General features: G+C 47.2%; 1 protein-coding gene across 1 annotated transcript in view; it reads left to right on the forward strand.

The window, feature by feature from the left end:
* arhgap35a (Rho GTPase activating protein 35a) overlaps window positions 1-17,500 on the forward strand; it is a 94,908-nt gene that overhangs the window by 69,942 nt on the left and 7,466 nt on the right. The window contains exons 4-6 of the mRNA XM_062553250.1: window positions 3,017-3,158; window positions 13,444-13,521; window positions 16,964-17,095. Coding sequence (XP_062409234.1) covers window positions 3,017-3,158; window positions 13,444-13,521; window positions 16,964-17,095 — 352 coding nt within the window. The remainder of the gene's footprint in view (window positions 1-3,016; window positions 3,159-13,443; window positions 13,522-16,963; window positions 17,096-17,500) is intronic.

Raw genomic sequence — 17,500 nt, forward strand, 5'->3', positions numbered from 1 at the left:
AGTTAAAACGTAATTTAAAGTCCCACGCATTTAAAGGGGCAGCGACCACTCAAGGCATAGGCCTGTAGCCTACCAAAACTGAGTGATGAACGTGAAATGCGTTTTATAGGCTATAAAACACTGCATTTAGATGACAACTGTGTGTAACCACGCTTAGGCTACCTAGTTAATGGTGAAATAGCATCCACATTTACAGCATTCAATAACCTGAGGACAACTTGATCTTAAGTTAAATTGTTCTCAGAAAAGGAACAGCAGGTCTACAGAATATTCCTAATAGTCCTTTCATGGTGACAGGGGGAGACCGAACTCTGTGTAACATACCTGATTCCACTGCCAATGTTCAGTGCCTATGTAACCTGTAATATTTGTAATTTTTTAATCCATGAAAAATAACCAAAATGTATCATTTCCTATTAAAGGGGTAGTTCAGAATTCTGGACATAGGACCTCAATTCCAGGTTAGCCAGTGTGATATTTATCAGTGGAGACCGTTATCTGCACATTTCATCCAGTCCTATAGTTTCAGAGTTCGCTGGTGCTATAGTGCCTGCCACTAAAAACAGTCTTACCCAGTCTATGGAGGAACAACCCCTTAAAATAGAATAATAAAAAGATGCTAAAATCCAATTTTCATTGACTAAAACAAGACTAAGTCATTAGTTTTCGTCAACTAAAACTAGACGAAAATAAGACTAAAATGCCCATACTTTTAGTCGACTAAAACTTGACTAGACTAAAAGAGTATGAACGTGACTAAAACTGATAAAAACTAAAATGACAGCTTGACACAAAGACTAGACTAAAACTAAAACCAAAACAGGCCGCCAAAAACAACACTAGACGAGACGAGAAACAGGGGAAAGGCAACGGGTGTTTCAGTCATAGTCTCATCAAATAGAGAAGAAGAAAGCAAAGGGTGTGTGTGTGTGTGTGTGTGTGTGTGTGTGTGTGAGAGAGGGAGAGAGGGAGAGAGAAGAAAAGATTAAATACATGAGTCAAGAGCAGTTTTTTTGTTTTGTCTTTGAGATTACCACAAAGACAAATACCTGAGGAAAGAAAACATCACTATCTGTGAGGGTATTGTATGATCTTTTAATGAAGGGCAAACAGGTCTCTCTCTCTCTCTCTCTCTCTCTCTCTCTCTCTCTCTCTCTCTCTCTCTCTCTCCTTCTCTCTCTGTATCCCTTTCTCCACCCCTTACCATCTCTGTCCTCACTCACTCACTCACTCATACACACACATGATGTATCTCTCTCTATCTACCCCCGCTCATTTCTATCTCTCTCTCTTTCCCTCCCTCCTTCCTCATCTCTTTCTCTCTTTCACTCTTTCTGTCTCTCACTCACTCAGGCACACGCATGCTGTATCCCTCTATCAACCCCCCTCATCTGTCTCTCTCCCTCCCTCCTTCCTTCTCTCTCTCTCTCCCTCTCTCTCTCCCTCCCTCCATCCATCCCCCCTCCTTCCCTCCCTCCCTCCCTCCCTCCCTCTCCCTCTCTCTCTCTCTCTCTCTCTCTCTCTCTCTCTCTCTCTCTCTCTCTCTCTCTCTCTCTCTCTGCTAAGACCCACAAGAGTCTGACAGCTCCACAGTGTCTGAGTGTCTGTGCAGCCAGCCAACCGTGACGGTGCGGCTGTCGCAGCAGAGCATGCTGGGTAGTCGCTCGGGTCCCTCCCCGGGGGAGAGATGCCAGACTCTCTCTAGACCTCCACGGCAACCGGACTCGACCCGTAAAACCAGCCGTGTTGCACTGCCAGCCAGTTGTCATTTCAAAACCTCAGTGTGTTTGTGTTTGTTTGTGTGTGTGTGTGTGTGTGAGTGAGTGTGAGTGTGAGAGAATGCGTACATGAGACTGTGTGTGTGTGTGTGTGTGTGTGTGTGTGTGTGTGTGTGTGTGTGTGTGTATGTACGTGTGAGTGTTTGTGTGTGTGTTGGCAGCCTGTGCAGGCAACATCCGCCACCAGTCAGATTACAAGACAGCCTGAAGAGGTGTCACATTAAAGGCCTGCTTCACTGAGGCTATATATACACAAACACACACAAGCACACGCACATGCACACACTCGCTCATACACACTCGCACATACACTTTTTAACACAGACACACACACTTTCTATCACACACACACTCTCGCACACTTTCTGTCACAGACACACACGCTGACACGCATACACATTTTATGGTCTGAAAAGGAGAGTTGCTGCAGGAAAGACTGATGGAGAGGGGGAGAGAGAGGGACTGACGAAAAAGGATAGAAGTAGAGAGAGACATGGATGGAGGGAGGGAGAAAGAGAGATAAGGAAAGAGGGATTGAAAGAGAGAGAGAGAGGGAGGACAGGAGAGAGATAAAGGTCAGACACCACCGGACAGGCATTTCAGAGAGAAAAAAACACACTAAGTAAAGGAATGTCCGATTGCTTATCGGACTAAGCTGTGGAATTATCTCCTAGGGGTGTGTGTGTTTGTGCGTGTGTGCGTGCGTGTGTGTGTGTGTGTGCGTGTGTGTGTGTGTGTGTGAGTTTGACTGTGTTTGTGTAGCTTCTGTGTTTGGTTTGGGCATTGGATCAGAGATCCTGCATACAGTACATTCGCGTCCGCATGTGTGTATGAGTGTGTGTGTGTGTGTTGTGACGAACAAGATTCTTGCAAGTGTTTGGACTTGTATTTGATGGTACGTGTGTGTGTGCCTGAGTTTGTTTGTTTCTTCATTTGTGTGTACTGTCTGTCCCTTGTGTGCGTTTGTGTTTGCATATGTACTTGTGTCATTATGTGTTTGTTTTTAAGCGTGTGCGTGCATATTTGTTTGTGTATTGGTTTACATGCGTATCCAGCGCTGTTGCTACTAGACTTACTCATCTCCTCTCTTTTTTTGCCCCTCTTGCCCTCTCCACTTATTTTCTCCTTCTATTGCTTTCTCTATCTCTATGTCTCTCTCTCTCTTTCTCTCTCTCTCTTTCTCTCTCTCTCTTTCTCTCTCTCTCTCTCTCTCTCTCTCTCTCTCTCTCTCTCTGTAGCAAAAGAGGCCAAAACCACGCCATTCCATCTCCAAGCCGCTGGAGAGTAACTACTTCGGGGTGCCGCTGGTGCAGGTGGTGTCCCCAGACAGGCCCATCCCCCTCTTCATCGACAAGTGCATCCGCTATATCGAGGCTACAGGTAAGAAGAGGCTGCACACCTGGCTAACTCTACAGCTCCCTGTATTCATCAGTAGCAAGACTCTTGCAGCTTGAATGCTGTGTATGTGTGGCCTCAGCGGGCAATTACTGTAGCTGGCAGTCCATCCATAGAGGGAGGCATAGTGTTGTGTACACGGATGGTGCACTACAGTATATGCATTGACTGTCCATGTAGCACCAAACTTTTGTGTCCATATGAACTAGCGAATCTTCGTGACTCTGCAGGAAAATGTACTTTATGAGACCCATACACACACAACCATATGCTTCCATGCTAAGAAATGCACACTCAAACACAGCTGTTGGGAGATGTACAGTATGGCTATAATGCTGATATTTGCTTATAGCAGCAAATGACTATAAGCATAATGCTGCCAGATAGGTGGCTGTAAGCTAATGCTGCTAGATGGTGCTAACTGATGCTGCTATAGATGATTGTAAGCTAATACTGCTACTTGGTCCAGTAGCTGTTAGCAGTGAGCAGACTGCAGCTAAAGATAATGACGCTGGCATGTGCTAACTATGCTAGCAGAGATGTCGCTAGTTGAATATCTATAGGTGCATTTACATGTTCCATTGGGGCATTTTGATTAATGTACATTGTCCCTCTCTTAAATAAATAAATAAAATAAAAAAATAGGCCTACTCTAGCACTGCACTGTGAGCATGTGTGTAAGCGTTTGCTAGCTATTGCGTGTGAGTGTGACGAGAGGGTCAGGGGAGCAGAAGAGTGGAGCAGCCACTGGTAGTTATGTAGACGATTGGCTGCGTTGGCCCTCCATGCACTAGATTGATGAGGGGAGCCAGGAGGTTGTGCTGGTCTGTGGGCGTTCGCTTGGCACAGGACGGTCTGGTCAGAGAAAGAGAGAAAAGAAGAAAGAGAATGGAGAGAGAGAGGGGGAGAGAGAGAGGGAGTGAGTGAAAGAGTGGGAGAGAAACAGATGGAAAGAAGTGATGAGTGGAGAGGGGCGGAGGTAGGGATGGAAATAAAGAAGTCGGAGAGAGGGGTTGCCGTGTCCCTGACGTGTGTGTTAGCCACGCTCGGACTCCTCAGGGACCTGAGCCACAGGGTTCGCTAATGGACTCGTCCACCCACTTCAGTCACGGGCACACCGACACACACACACACACACACACACACACACACACCATGCCTTCAGCTCCCTCCCTGTCTCTCCCACACTCTATTTCTAATACAACATTGTATCCAGCAGCATATACACACGTATGCGCACACACACACACACACACCTGCTTTCATACCACCCTCCCCTCACCCACAGATGTTACAGACACACACACACACACACACACACACACACACACACACACACACATACACACACTCATACATCCCTGTCACCTCTCCCCACATATATATTAGGTTTCACACTGACCATCCCTCATAAGAGTGGCATCCCTACAGAGCATGGTCTTATTCACCTGCCCTGGTAACTGTATACACACACACACACATACACACACACACACACACACACACACACACACACACACACACACACACACACACACACACACTCCCATGTACTTTCTCCCTGAAACTCATGGGTGGCCACATGCATGATGTCTTCCTAGAGGAGGCAGAGACTGTTGAGCTTGTGTTCTCTGAGACCCTTGGGGTGTCCTACGAAGCAAGTTAGACAAATCTAGGTTATCTAGACATATCGAGGCTGCACAAAGCCTCAACTCGGGTATTAAGTTAAGTGATCCTACGACAGCAGGTATGTGATAAATGTGTCAAACTAGGCTTTCAGCTCAGATCTGTGCGCGTTCTCGTGGTTGGGGTGATTTTGACCAATCGGGAAACGTGGAGACGCACAAGACAGCCTAGGTTTAAAAACGGTTACTTCCGCATTTATGAGCGGTAGCGAAATCTAGGGTGGTCTTTTTTAGTGTCTAACCTATAACATCAAAAAGTCGATGGTCATCAGATATTGTATGGCATGCATGTCCATAGTAGTGACATATTTGCACGCACAACATAGTTAAAAGCGCCTTCGAGATTCAAAATGTTTGCAGAGGCGGGGCTGAACCTGTTCAAAGTATGACAGATTAGCACACGTGAGATAACTTCGTTTTTCAAGATAATGGATTGGTTAGAATTGGTCAGAGGGCGGTGATATTTCACGATTTGAGCTATAACTAAGTACATAACCCGCTCCCGACCAGGTTTGGTTGCGAGCATAAGATACCATGGTGATACAGCGACGCTAAAACAAATCCACTTTCGTATGACAGCATACCCTGGTTTTGAGCGCAACACACCTCGCTAAGCCACTAATCGAGCTTCGTAGGACACCCCACAGGTCAGGCATCGTTTGAGGTGTTGAGTTCATCTACTGCTGTGGTGTGTGACATCAGACTATTTCTCCGAACTGGGATTATGTTGATGTGTGTGTGTGCGCGTGTGCGTGCGTTCATCTTTTTGTTGTATAATGGCTGAGCAACAGAAAGCTGAATCACACCCTAAGAGACAGGGTGTGTGTGTGTTTGTACAGTATGTGTGTGAGAGAGAGAGCTTTTTATAGGCAGACTGTGCCTGGGTGAGGGTAACATGACAGGAGAATCTGTGTATGAGAAAAAGAGAGAAGGACAGAGTAGGAGAGGGGCACTGTGTGTGTGTGTGCGTGTGCGTGTGCGTGTGCGTGTGCGTGTGCGTGTGCGTGTGCGTGTGCGTGTGCGTGCGCGTGCGCGTGCGCGTGCGCGTGCGCGTGCGCGTGCGTGTGTGTGTGTGTGTGTGTTAGTGTGACGAGTGACGCTAGTGGAGTGATCTCAGAGCTCCCTATGGACTTGATGATGTTAAAGTGTGATCTCACTCAGCCCTGCTGGTCCTCCGGAGTTTCATAACCTCATCCCCGTCAGTGTGCAGACGCAACCCTGGACTCTACCCTCATGTGCACACACTGTGAGGACACTGCAGTGTGTGTGTGTGTGTGTGGGAAGATGAATGTGTTTACCTTTTTTATCCTGCTCCTGGTGCATTGCTCTGGAATCTCATCTGAGATTATGCTACCTCCTCTCCCACATTTGGATTACAGTTCAGAAGCAAGATAAAACACACACACATACAGAATTCTCATAAGTGCACACACACACACACACACACCGAATTCTCATAAGCACATACGTATATGCGCAGACACTAGAGTGTGTTCACATACCCATCTGTAATTCCACAAACACATGCTTACTTGCATAAGTACTGCACTGTAAGTATTCAGATTTTTAAGTATCTAATTATGTGAGCATTAAAGTTTATTACCATTTATCTCAGCCAGTTAATTCCTGAAAGTGTAATCAAATTGAACTGCGCTGATCTGAACTAAGCTCCTCATAGCCATAACATTGCCTAGGCAGCCTGGAGCAGAGCTGATTGCTCAACAGTCAGGAGACCTTTGGAGTCCTCTCTCCCACCCCACCCATTGGGCCGAGGATGCAGCCACCAGAGGGGGCTAGAGAGCACAGGCCTCGGTTTTTACTTCTTGTGTCTTCTCTTGCTCTCCTCTCCTCTCATGTCTCGCTTCATTTTGTGGACACATTCTTCATGTGTTTAGATGGGGTGTGTTTTTGTGAGTTTGTAATTGTTTTTGCAAACTTTTTTCCTTCTCCGTTTCTTCCGAAGTTACCAGATCTGTTCCTGGATCAGTATGCTACTATCAGTCTCTGCTCTCCCTCATACCTTCTCTCTCTCTCTCTCTCTCTCTCGTTCTCCTCTTTCTCAGTCTCTCTCATACCCTCTGTCTCTCTCCCTCCATGTATGCCCCCTGTCCATCTTCCTTTCCCTCTCTATCAGTCTTTCTCTCATACCCTCTGTCTCTCTCTCTCTCTCTCTCTCTCCCTCTCTATCTGTCTCTCCCTGCTCTGATGTAGTAGTAATTACAGAGGCGTAGCAGTCGTAGTTGTGTGCACATCGACGGCTTGGGCTATAAAAGGCCGATAAAGCACATCTCTGATTCTCTCTCTCTCTCTCTCTCTCTCTCTCTCTCTCATCCTCCTTCCTTCCATCTCTCCCCTACCTGAGTTTCTCTTTCTTCCCTATATCTCTAACTCTTTCTTTCCCTTTCCACCATCTCTCTCTCCACTGTGTGTGTGTGTGTGTGTGTGTGTGTGTGTGTGTGTGTGTGTGTGTGTAAGCAGCAGGAGGCTCAGGCCCTGGCAGTAATTTTCTGCCTGATAGCTCCCTCATTGAGATCGATATCGTGGCGCAGGAAATGAGAACAATCTTTGGGCCACGGCTCCTTTTCTTCAGACTCCCGCGCTCCACACCCCTCTCCATGGGAGCCCAGCGACTCACTACAGCCTGCAGCCTGATCCGCTGATAACACACACACACACACACACACACACACACAGAAAATGCATGCGTGCACACGCACACTCAGAAAACACAGAGGACTACGTGCAGGATGCCGATGTACATGCACCAACAAGCATACACACACACACACACGCGCACACACACACACATACAAGTACTTAACCCATGTGTCACACACAAACACACACTCACACGCACACACAAATCTACATTCCCCATCATGAATACAGACCACCACACTGTGTACAGTATTATACTTGCTTGCACACACACAGACACACACACAACCAACCTCAACCCCCTGTAGTTACTGATGCAGTGGGTGTGCTGACACGCTGGCACGTCCTGTGTGTGTTTACTGTTCCATACACACGCCCTCCCCAACACACACACGCACTCACACATGCAGCGCTATCAGATCAGTGTTCCCCATTGTCTTATGGTCTCTGAGACACTGCTTCCCTGTGGTGGAGACCTCTCAATTACTGCCTGCACACTCTCTTTCTGTGTGTGTGTGTGTGTGTGTGTGTGTTCGTGTGTGTGTGTGTGTGTGTGTGTGTGTGTGTGTGTGTTCGTGTGTGTGTGTGTGTGTGTGTGTGTGTGTGTGTGTGTGTGTGTGTGTGTGTGTTTGTTTGTGTTCGTGTTCATTGCTCCACCAGCAGAGAGATGGCAGGTCCTCCTCAGGGCCCTGCTCCTGTTCTTCTTGTAAGCTTCTGCTGACGTGTGTCGTGTGCTTTAAGGGCCTCACATGGTCTTCATGGGTCATTATAAATGACCTGGTGTGACATGAAATGCTACATGAAATAAGAACCTAGGTGATATGGAAAGGTCAAAAGCACATCTTTTAGACGGGGATCACACTGGATATAACCAAGGGGCAGCAGTAAAGTGTAAAGCAGCACTCAGACCATAATAAGTCTTATCTTGTTCCTAAGTTACCAGAAACGGTCTACTGTACATCCTCTTGCCTAAACTGACCATTGATGAGCCTCGCGTTACGCTTTGAAAGTTGAACCTAGTTGAACGCTCAAATTGCATGATACTAGCGCTACGCAGCCAGCGCTAGTATCATGCAATTTGTTCTGCGGCTGAACCATTAGCGAAAAATAGGAAATCTGCCGCTAGTCAGTGTGATCCTTGCCTTACGGGTGGTGCTATTTTACTATCAGCTACCAAGATTGCTGTTGAATGGGCATATCTGCAGAGGTCAGCAGGGCCTTCTGCTATTTCTGTTTATCTCGTATGGTGACCGTGGAGACGTCCACGTATGACTCATATCCATGGAGGTTAAATACCATAATGACGTTACTATGGCAATCCATATCCTTCCCCTCTCCTAGCCATCTGCCATACCAAAAATACATATGCCCTCAGTCTGTGTTTGTGTGTGTGTGTGTGTGTGTGTGTGTGTGTACCATACCAGAAGTACATACCTTCAGCCTATTGTCCTCCGAGCCTCGGACATCCTGCTCCTCTCATCTTCCGCAATGCCCCTCTCTATCCCTCTCTTCACACACCTCTTCACCTCCCTATCCATGTTAAAGAGAGGAAAATAAATAGACATACACAATCTCTTCATCACTTTATTCTCAGTGTTATGTTCCGTACCATTGTAAACGTTACTTAAAAGTTAATTAAACGTTTTTCTCTCCACTTTTCTTCTGTTTTCACCTCTAGCACATGTTCTGTTTTTCCTTTAAATACATGGTCTGTTTTTCTCTCTCAACAACTTTATTCCTCTCTCTGTCTCTTCTTTTCCATCTCCTCTCTCGGAACCCCCTTTCCCTCTCTCTGTCTTGCCATCTGTGTGTATGTTGTGAGGGAGGGAGTGTGTGTGTGTGTGTGTGTGAGTGTTGTGAGGGGGTGGGTGAGTGTGTTGGCATTCTTTGCAGTTGGCATCAGAGTGGCATAAAGGGCACCAGGAAGTGCCATCTACACAGCGAGGGCTGAGTGATGAAAAAGACTTCCTGTCTCCTATGGTTAGATGCGTGACCTTAAAGGGATAATCCGGAGTGAAATGCACTTTAGATCAATTTTTCGGACTATTGGGAGTACATACGTTGAGTTGACACCAAAATCATGTCATTCGGATGTATTTTGAGAAAGTTCGAGCTCACCGTTTTTAGCCAAAACTCGTTAGCCTGGAGGTGACTCGGGCATGTCATTTCGCCGCTACAAAACGCTATTTTTATACCTCTTCTACTGTTCCAAACAACACTACACTTACGTGGTAGTGAGTAGAGGGTCCCTAAAGCCAAACCGAAGTATCCCCACGTCTTTATGTGGTCGGATAGAGAGTCCAGAATGAATTTAATCGAGTCAGTACCTTTCCGGAAATGTCGCTGTTGCAGCTAGCAACGTTTTCACAACACTTTACTAACATTTCCGGAAAGGTACGGACTCGATTAAATTCATTCTGGACTCTCTATCCGACCACATAAAGACGTGCTGATACTTCGGTTTGGCTTTAGGGAACCTCTACTCACTACCACGTAAGTGTAGTGTTGTTTGGAACAGTAGAAGAGGTATAAAAATAGCGTTTTGTAGCGGCGAAAGGACACGCCCCGGTCACTTCCAGGCTAACGAGTTTTGGCTAAAAACGGTGAGCGCGAACTTTCTCAAAATACATCCGAATGACATGATTTTGGTGTCAACTCAACGTATGTACTCCCAATAGTCCGAAAAATTGATCTAAAGTGCATTTCACTCCGGATTATCCCTTTAAGAGTGTGTGCGCGCACGTGTGTGTGGGATGCGTGCACTTCTTTAATCATCAATACTTACCAGATATACACACAAACTGTTGTCTCCTATAACTGTGTTTTCAGTGTGGCCACATGTGTGTTTAGTGAGTTTTGAGTTTGCTGTGAGTGTTCAGTACAGCAGCGTGCAGTGTAGGCCAATGTGAGAGTGGACCGGCCCTCAACCCTGGGTGTTGCTCACCCGTGCCTCACCCGTGTCTCACCAGTGTCTCACCCGTGCCTCACCCGTGTCTCAACCGTGTCTCAACCGTGCCTCACCCGTGCCTCACCCGTGTCTCATGTCTGAGGAGCTGAGGGCGGCCATGTTGGTATGGCCGGACTGGTCTAAGAATGGAGAAGGCCTGGGGTGAGATGCAGGAGAAAGGGCGATATTGGGTTTGGGAGAGGAGGAGAGGAGAGGAGAAAAAGGGGGGATGGAGTGAAAGATGGGGATGATGGGGAGGGAAGTGTGTGTGTGTGTGTGTGTGTGTGTGTGTGTGTGTGTGTGTGTGTGTGTGTGTGTGTGTGTGTGTGTGTGTGTGTGTGTGTGTGTGTGTGTGTGTGTGTGTGTGTGTGTGTGTGTGTGTGTGTGTGTGTGTGTGTGTGTGTGTGTGTGTGTCAGAGGAAAGGGGACTCTCGGGCTGCTGGCCTGGTAGAGGAAACGCTGCATGGAGCACAGATTGAAGAACAAAGACAGCACTGAGCTCTCTCTCACACACACACACAGACCCACTCATGCACGCACACACATGCCCACACACACATTCACACACAAACAAAGGCATGCAGGCACACCAGACTGTGCTCCTGACCTCTCTGTGACACACACACACGCACACACACACACACACACTGCACTGTGCTGCTGTGCCCTCCATGACTGCTCTCTCGCTCACTTACACACACACACACACTCACTCACACACACTCACACTCACACTCACACACGTGCGCATTCACATATACACATGTAGCACAAAACCATATGCTACTCTGTCATTCTCCCACATCATCTTAACATAACAACCTCACACACACAATTGCATATGTTTACAGACATGCTAACACTCATGCTTGCCCCCCACTGGTAGTGCCTTCCTCTCCAAGGTCCGCACACACACACACACACACACACACACACACACACGTACGTGCAGGTGCTCATGTCAAATGTACATTTAGATATAAACTCCACCGGATGTACTGTACATGTGCACTCTTCAACATAAACATCTGTATAGACAAAGTTCAAGGAAACACACACACACACACACACACACACACACACACACACAATGATATACCCAATAACTGGCAGCAGTGGTATCAAAGGTCGTGGAAACTCTGTGCTTGAGGTATTGTATTGGTGGAAACAGGTGGAAGATTCTTGGAATGAAGACCTGCTCGAGGGAGGATTCAAAAGACAGAGGGAGAGAGAGACGGAGCAAGTGAAAGAGAGAACTGGAGAGAGAGAGAGAGATGGAGAAGGGGAGGGAGGGGGGGTGTTAGGAAGGTCTTCCTTCTATTGTCCTTTTGAGTCCATGCAGGATGTGGTCATTGTGGTAACTGATTCTTTTTCTCTCTCTGTATCTCTCACACACTCACACACACTCACATACATACAGTACACACACACACTCTCTGTCTTTTTCTCTCTCTCACATACACACACACACACACACACACTCAATATGAAACAGCTGAAAGCTGTGATTCTTTCTGTGTGGGAAGCAGCAGTCTCCTCTCCTCTTTCCCACTGCCCCATCTCTTCTCCTCTCTCCTCCTTTCTCCTCACCCACCATTTTTCTCCCCTCTCCTCATCTCCTCTCCTCTCTCTCTCTGTCTTGCTCTCTCTTCTCTCTCTCTCTCTTCACTCTCTCTCTCTCTCTCTCTCTCTCTCTCTCTCTCTCTCTCTCTGAGTTGTGGCTCTGCCTGTGTCTCTTCAGTTCAGTGATGAGTCTCTGTGCCCCTGTGTTCAAATGGTGGTGTTCTCCAGAGGAAAATGTCTTCACCAGTGTTGCTGGAACACTTCAAAGCTCTCCCTGCCCTCTTTCTACACTCACTCACTCACTCACTCACTCACTCACTCACTCACTCACTCACTCACTCACTCACTCACTCACTCACTCACTCACTCACTCACTCACTCACTCACTCACTCACTCACTCACTCACTCACTCAATGAGTCTCTGTGCCCCTGTGTTCAAATGGTGGTGTTCTCCAGAGGAAATGTCTTCACCAGTGTTGTTGGAACACTTCAAAGCTCTCCCTGCCCTCTTTTTTCACTCACTCACTCACTCACTCACTCACTCACTCACTCACTCACTCACTCACTCACTCACTCACTCACTCACTCACTCACTCACTCACTCACTCACTCACTCACTCACTCACTCACTCACACACACACACACACACACACACACACACACACACGCGCACATACACGTAGTTGCTTTTCCTCTCTAGAAAAGCTGTTGTGGGTAATTGATCAGTGGAAGGAGGCGATCGATGCGCTGTGCCTTGACGGCAGGAGTGCCCATTTCCCAGACTGTCTCTCACTCTCTCTCTCTCCTGATGTCTCCCCCAACACCCCCAACCCCTTTTCTCTGTCTGAAAGCGAGGGAGGGAGGGAGGGAGGGAAGGAGAATTGTGGGGTGAAGGAGGGTTCACACATTCACTCCACTCAAATCTGAAGGAACTACGGGAAGTGAAGGAGGACATTCTGTACCAAACCCATGGCTCCAGAGTGTGTGTGTGTGTGTATGTGTGTGTGAGAGAGAGAGAGTTTATGTGTTATTAGGATAATGCTGGCGGTGCGTGGCTTCTGCCTGTAATTGATTTTGTCACTTAACAAATGTTCCTGCTCCGTCTCTTTAATGATCTCTCGTCTTGGCTGTCGTAGTCTTTCCAGTCGCAGTGTGTGTGTGTGTGTGTGCGCCCCTGCTGTTGTCAACGGTTGCCGACGGAAGCTTAAAGGGAGTTAAGAGCTCAAAACATGGAAAGCAAAGACATCAAATAATCCTCTTTTTGTGTTTCTCTCCATCCCTCTCCTTCCCTCTCCCTGCTCTCCCCCACCCACCCCTCTCTCTCTCTCTCTCTCTCTCTCTCTCTCTCCCTCTCTCTCTCTCTCTCTCTACCTCCCTCCCTCTCTACCTCCCTTTTTCTCTCCTCCTCTCTGCAGGGATGAGTACTGAGGGCATCTACAGAGTGAGTGGGAATAAAGCAGAGATGGAGAGCATGCAGAGACAGTTTGATCAGGGTAAGTACACACACACACACACACACACACACACACACACACACACACACACACACACACCCTCCCCTGCTCACACACACGTACACACGCTGCTGTTTTGTTTGTGGCGGGGTTTGTTTAGGTCTCCGAGACGCCAGACAAACATTCATCTCATTAATTAGTCTTCACACATCAAACCTGCCCTTTCAAACACAACTCCTGCTTGGGTGAATGACCTTATATCATAGACGTGTCTGTGTGTGTGTCTGTGTGTGTGTCTGTGTGTGTCTGTGTGTGTGTCTGTGTGTGTGTGTGTGTGTGTGTGTGTGTGTGTGTGTCTGTTTGTTTGTTTGTTTGTTTGTTTGTTTGTTTGTTTGTTTATGTCTGCGTGCATACCTGTTTGTGTACCTATGTCTTGTCTGTTTTCTGCAGTTTGGATATTTGAGTAATCTGGTAAGATCCTTACTCTGTGATGTAGCATCATCCTCACCCCCTCTCACAGCAGGGCAGGCCCAGGCTGGTACAGGGTGCCAAAGAGGCACGATCCCTGATGAGAACTGACCTGGGGTCAGGTACTCTCCGCCAAGGAAGGAAAAGTGCCACACAATCACATTCTGATGGGATTATTTCATTAGGCTGACGCTTTTGGGATTATTTTAACCCTAACCCTAAAACGGAGGCTTAAAGTCTGAGTGTGCCCCAACGCTTTGGTCCCTGTGTGTGAAGGGTTCAGTTAGTCAGACAGCACTTCAGCATCGAGGTGTACCCCTTTACCCAGCTACTCTCGGCCTCTACCAAGCAACCGTGGTCCCCGGGGCAGGTTGATCAATACGGAGCGCCAGCCAGTGAAGTGGGGCCACCAGCACAACAGAGCAGGCCACTTCAGGAAGATCAGGTCAGATCAGGTGAGATGAGGGCCAGATGAGGGCCAGGGCTAGTGACGCTCTGGGCTGTCCTTGCCCACCCTCATGCCAGATCAGTAGCCGCCATATTCCTGAGCCAACAATGGTCGAGTATTCCAAAATCTGCTTGTCTATTTATGGCGGATGCTGCGTCGCGTTGATTCAAAGTGGTTTCATATGGTGGTGGTAACACAAAGACAGTGCCTAACACATCCTAAACCATGCATCAGTGAATGTACTGTATGTTATAGGAAATATCCCTATTGAGTGCAGAATTGTTAACGTTTTAAAAGTGTGTGTGAGTAAAAGTAAATGTATGTTATATGAAATGTCCCTATATAGTGCAGAATTGTCAACATTTGATACATATACACACTCACACACACACACACTTTTAAAATGTTGACCATGTAGATAGATAGATAGATAGGTAGGTAGATGTTGAATGAGAATATTCAAGTTAGCCTGTTGGCTACTGACTGTCTGTGGGCAATGCTACACTCCTGAAGAAGGCTCCGGTTCTGCTCTCACACACTGCGTGATGATTGGTGTGTGTGTGCTCCCGTGTGCTCGCCGTGGGAGACCGCTGGCGACGATGAGCTGATTTACGCCCTGATTTACGACGGCGTGCCACTGGGGGCGTGTCCTGAGCAGGTGTTAGCGCTTGTAGCGAGGTGTGGCGTTACATTACAGTTAGAGTTATGGCTTAAGTATTTATCCGAGGACAGGTTAAAGGGAACTTAAAAAGGGAACTTTACGTGAAAAAGAGGAAATGAAATAATGCAGCTGTACATTTAAACTCATAAAGCAATACATACTTTTAAAGTAAAACCACCAGCTATTACAACAGCAACATTTTAAAAGTATTTTACGAACAAATTAGCCATTTATTTGTTTGAAAATGAATTGAGTGTAAATGTTTGCTGGTGCCGGTTGGCGTATCATTCCACCACCATAGACCCGCGGCTAATGCGACCTTCACATACAATGCCTCAATGCCACTGCTGCATTTGAAAAGGCTTGCACGACACAAGAGCGGTTTGTCACAGCGCAGCACGAACGCACCTCTCAGAAACTCAGAAAAGTCCTCGCCTACGCTGCGGTACAAGTTTGGCAAAGTCGACCTTCGGCTGCGGCGCGTGGTGGTGACTGCTACTTCGCTCTGAGGCCTAGTAGCTAGGGAGCACGTAGCAGATTGCACTGTAGATGAAAGTCCTCTAAAGCAGGAGTGGAGGTACTGTAGGCGCTGGGAAGCTAGGTTTACTGTATGCAATCATCTGTTTCAGCCAGGTGGAAGGATCATTTTCTCTATTGTTGTAAACCCAGGCCATATGTCTGTCTCTCTCTCTCTCTCTCTCTCTCTCTCTCGCTTTCTTTCTTTCTTTCTTTCTCTCTCTCTCTCTCTCTCTCTTAGTATCTGCATTGTACTCCCATCATTTTCTCTTTCTTCTCTTTCTCTATGCTCTTTTCTCCATCTCTTCTTCGTAGATGCACTCAGATCACAGGAAGGTTAATATGTGTACAGTGAAAACACACACGCACACACACACAATAAATCACAGTCTTTTAATTGGATGTGCAAGCACTCAAGTGGAGTGCAGAGGGCATCACAAACTTAAGTGCACTATTGTTTTGGTACTTAACATTTGGAGCTTGTTTTCCGTGTGTGTGTTTGTACCTGTGTGTGTGTGTGCGCGCGTGCGCGCGTGCACACGTGTGTTTGCTTGTGTATGTTATTATTGTCTGTGTGCGCAAATGTGCAAGGTTTCTATGTGTTTGTGTATTTCAGTAGGTGTGTGTTTGTGCACATGTGTGTTTGTTTGTTTGTTTGCTTGTGTATGTTATTTGTGTCTGTGTGTGCAAATATGCAAGGTTTGTGTGTGTGTGTGTGTGGCATTGGAGTTGCTGGCTGAGAGGGAATGAGTTGAATTTTCATTCAGTGGAGCAGGTCAACAGGAGGCCAGACTATTTACTGTGTACTGCTGTCTGGGAACCAGATTTATGAAATGCAAACACAAATGCCCTTGCCAAGTGTCTGCACTTCACTTGCGCGTGTGTGTGTGTGTGTGTGTGTGTGTGTGTGTGTGTGTGTGTGTGTGTGTGTGGTGGGCTTAAGTCGTGCCTTTAACATTTCTTTGAAAGATGGGATCCCAGCGTTTCAAAATGTAGTTATAGATTTCCATTACTATCCGTAACGTGATGGATTTCATGGTGTAGAATGTAATATTTATTTCTGTCTTTATTCTGTTTTCTCTCCCTCCCTCTCTTTTTCTCTCTTCTTGTGTCACTCTCTTTTTCCTGCCTCTCTCCCTCCCTATCTCTCTCACACTCTCTCCCTCCCTCCTTCTTTCTCTCTCTCCCCCTCTTTTCATCCCTACCCCTCTCTCTCCCTCTTTCCCTCCCTCTTTCTCTCTCTCTCTCTCCCCCTCTCTCTCACTATCTCTCTCTTCCTCCTCTCTCTCACTATCTCTCTCTTCCTCTCGCTCTCCCTCTCTCTCCCCCTCTCTCTCACTATCTCTCTCTTCCTCTTCCTCCCCCCCTCTCTCTCTCTCTCTCTGTAGACCATGGGCTGGACCTGGTGGAGAAGGAGTTCACTGTGAACACGGTGGCAGGAGCCATGAAGAGCTTCTTCTCCGAGCTGCCCGATCCACTGGTGCCCTACAACATGCAGCTGGACCTGGTGGATTCTTACAGTATGTACAATGCACACACACAGACACACACATGCGCGCGCACACACAAACACACACACACGCACACACACACACACACACACAAATATATATATATATATATATGCCTGCACACACCCACAGAAAAAAACACAGTTGCCTGAGCCTCTGGTGGATAGGCCAATAGTAGATGCAACACACACACACACACACACACACACACACACAGAGAAAAAAGACAGAAATGAAGGCAGACAGGAGAAAATGGTGGTTTCTCTCTTTCTGTCACTGTGTGTGTGTGTGTGTGTGTGTGTCACAAACAGAAAGAGAGACACACACACACACACACACACCTCAATCTCCTCAGTACCCTTGGGGCCTTGCTGAAACAAGGGGTCTCTGATTGAACCATTCCGAGTAAATGTT

The sequence above is a fragment of the Sardina pilchardus genome, chromosome 13 (assembly GCF_963854185.1).
Source record: "Sardina pilchardus chromosome 13, fSarPil1.1, whole genome shotgun sequence".
NCBI lineage: Eukaryota > Metazoa > Chordata > Actinopteri > Clupeiformes > Clupeidae > Sardina > Sardina pilchardus.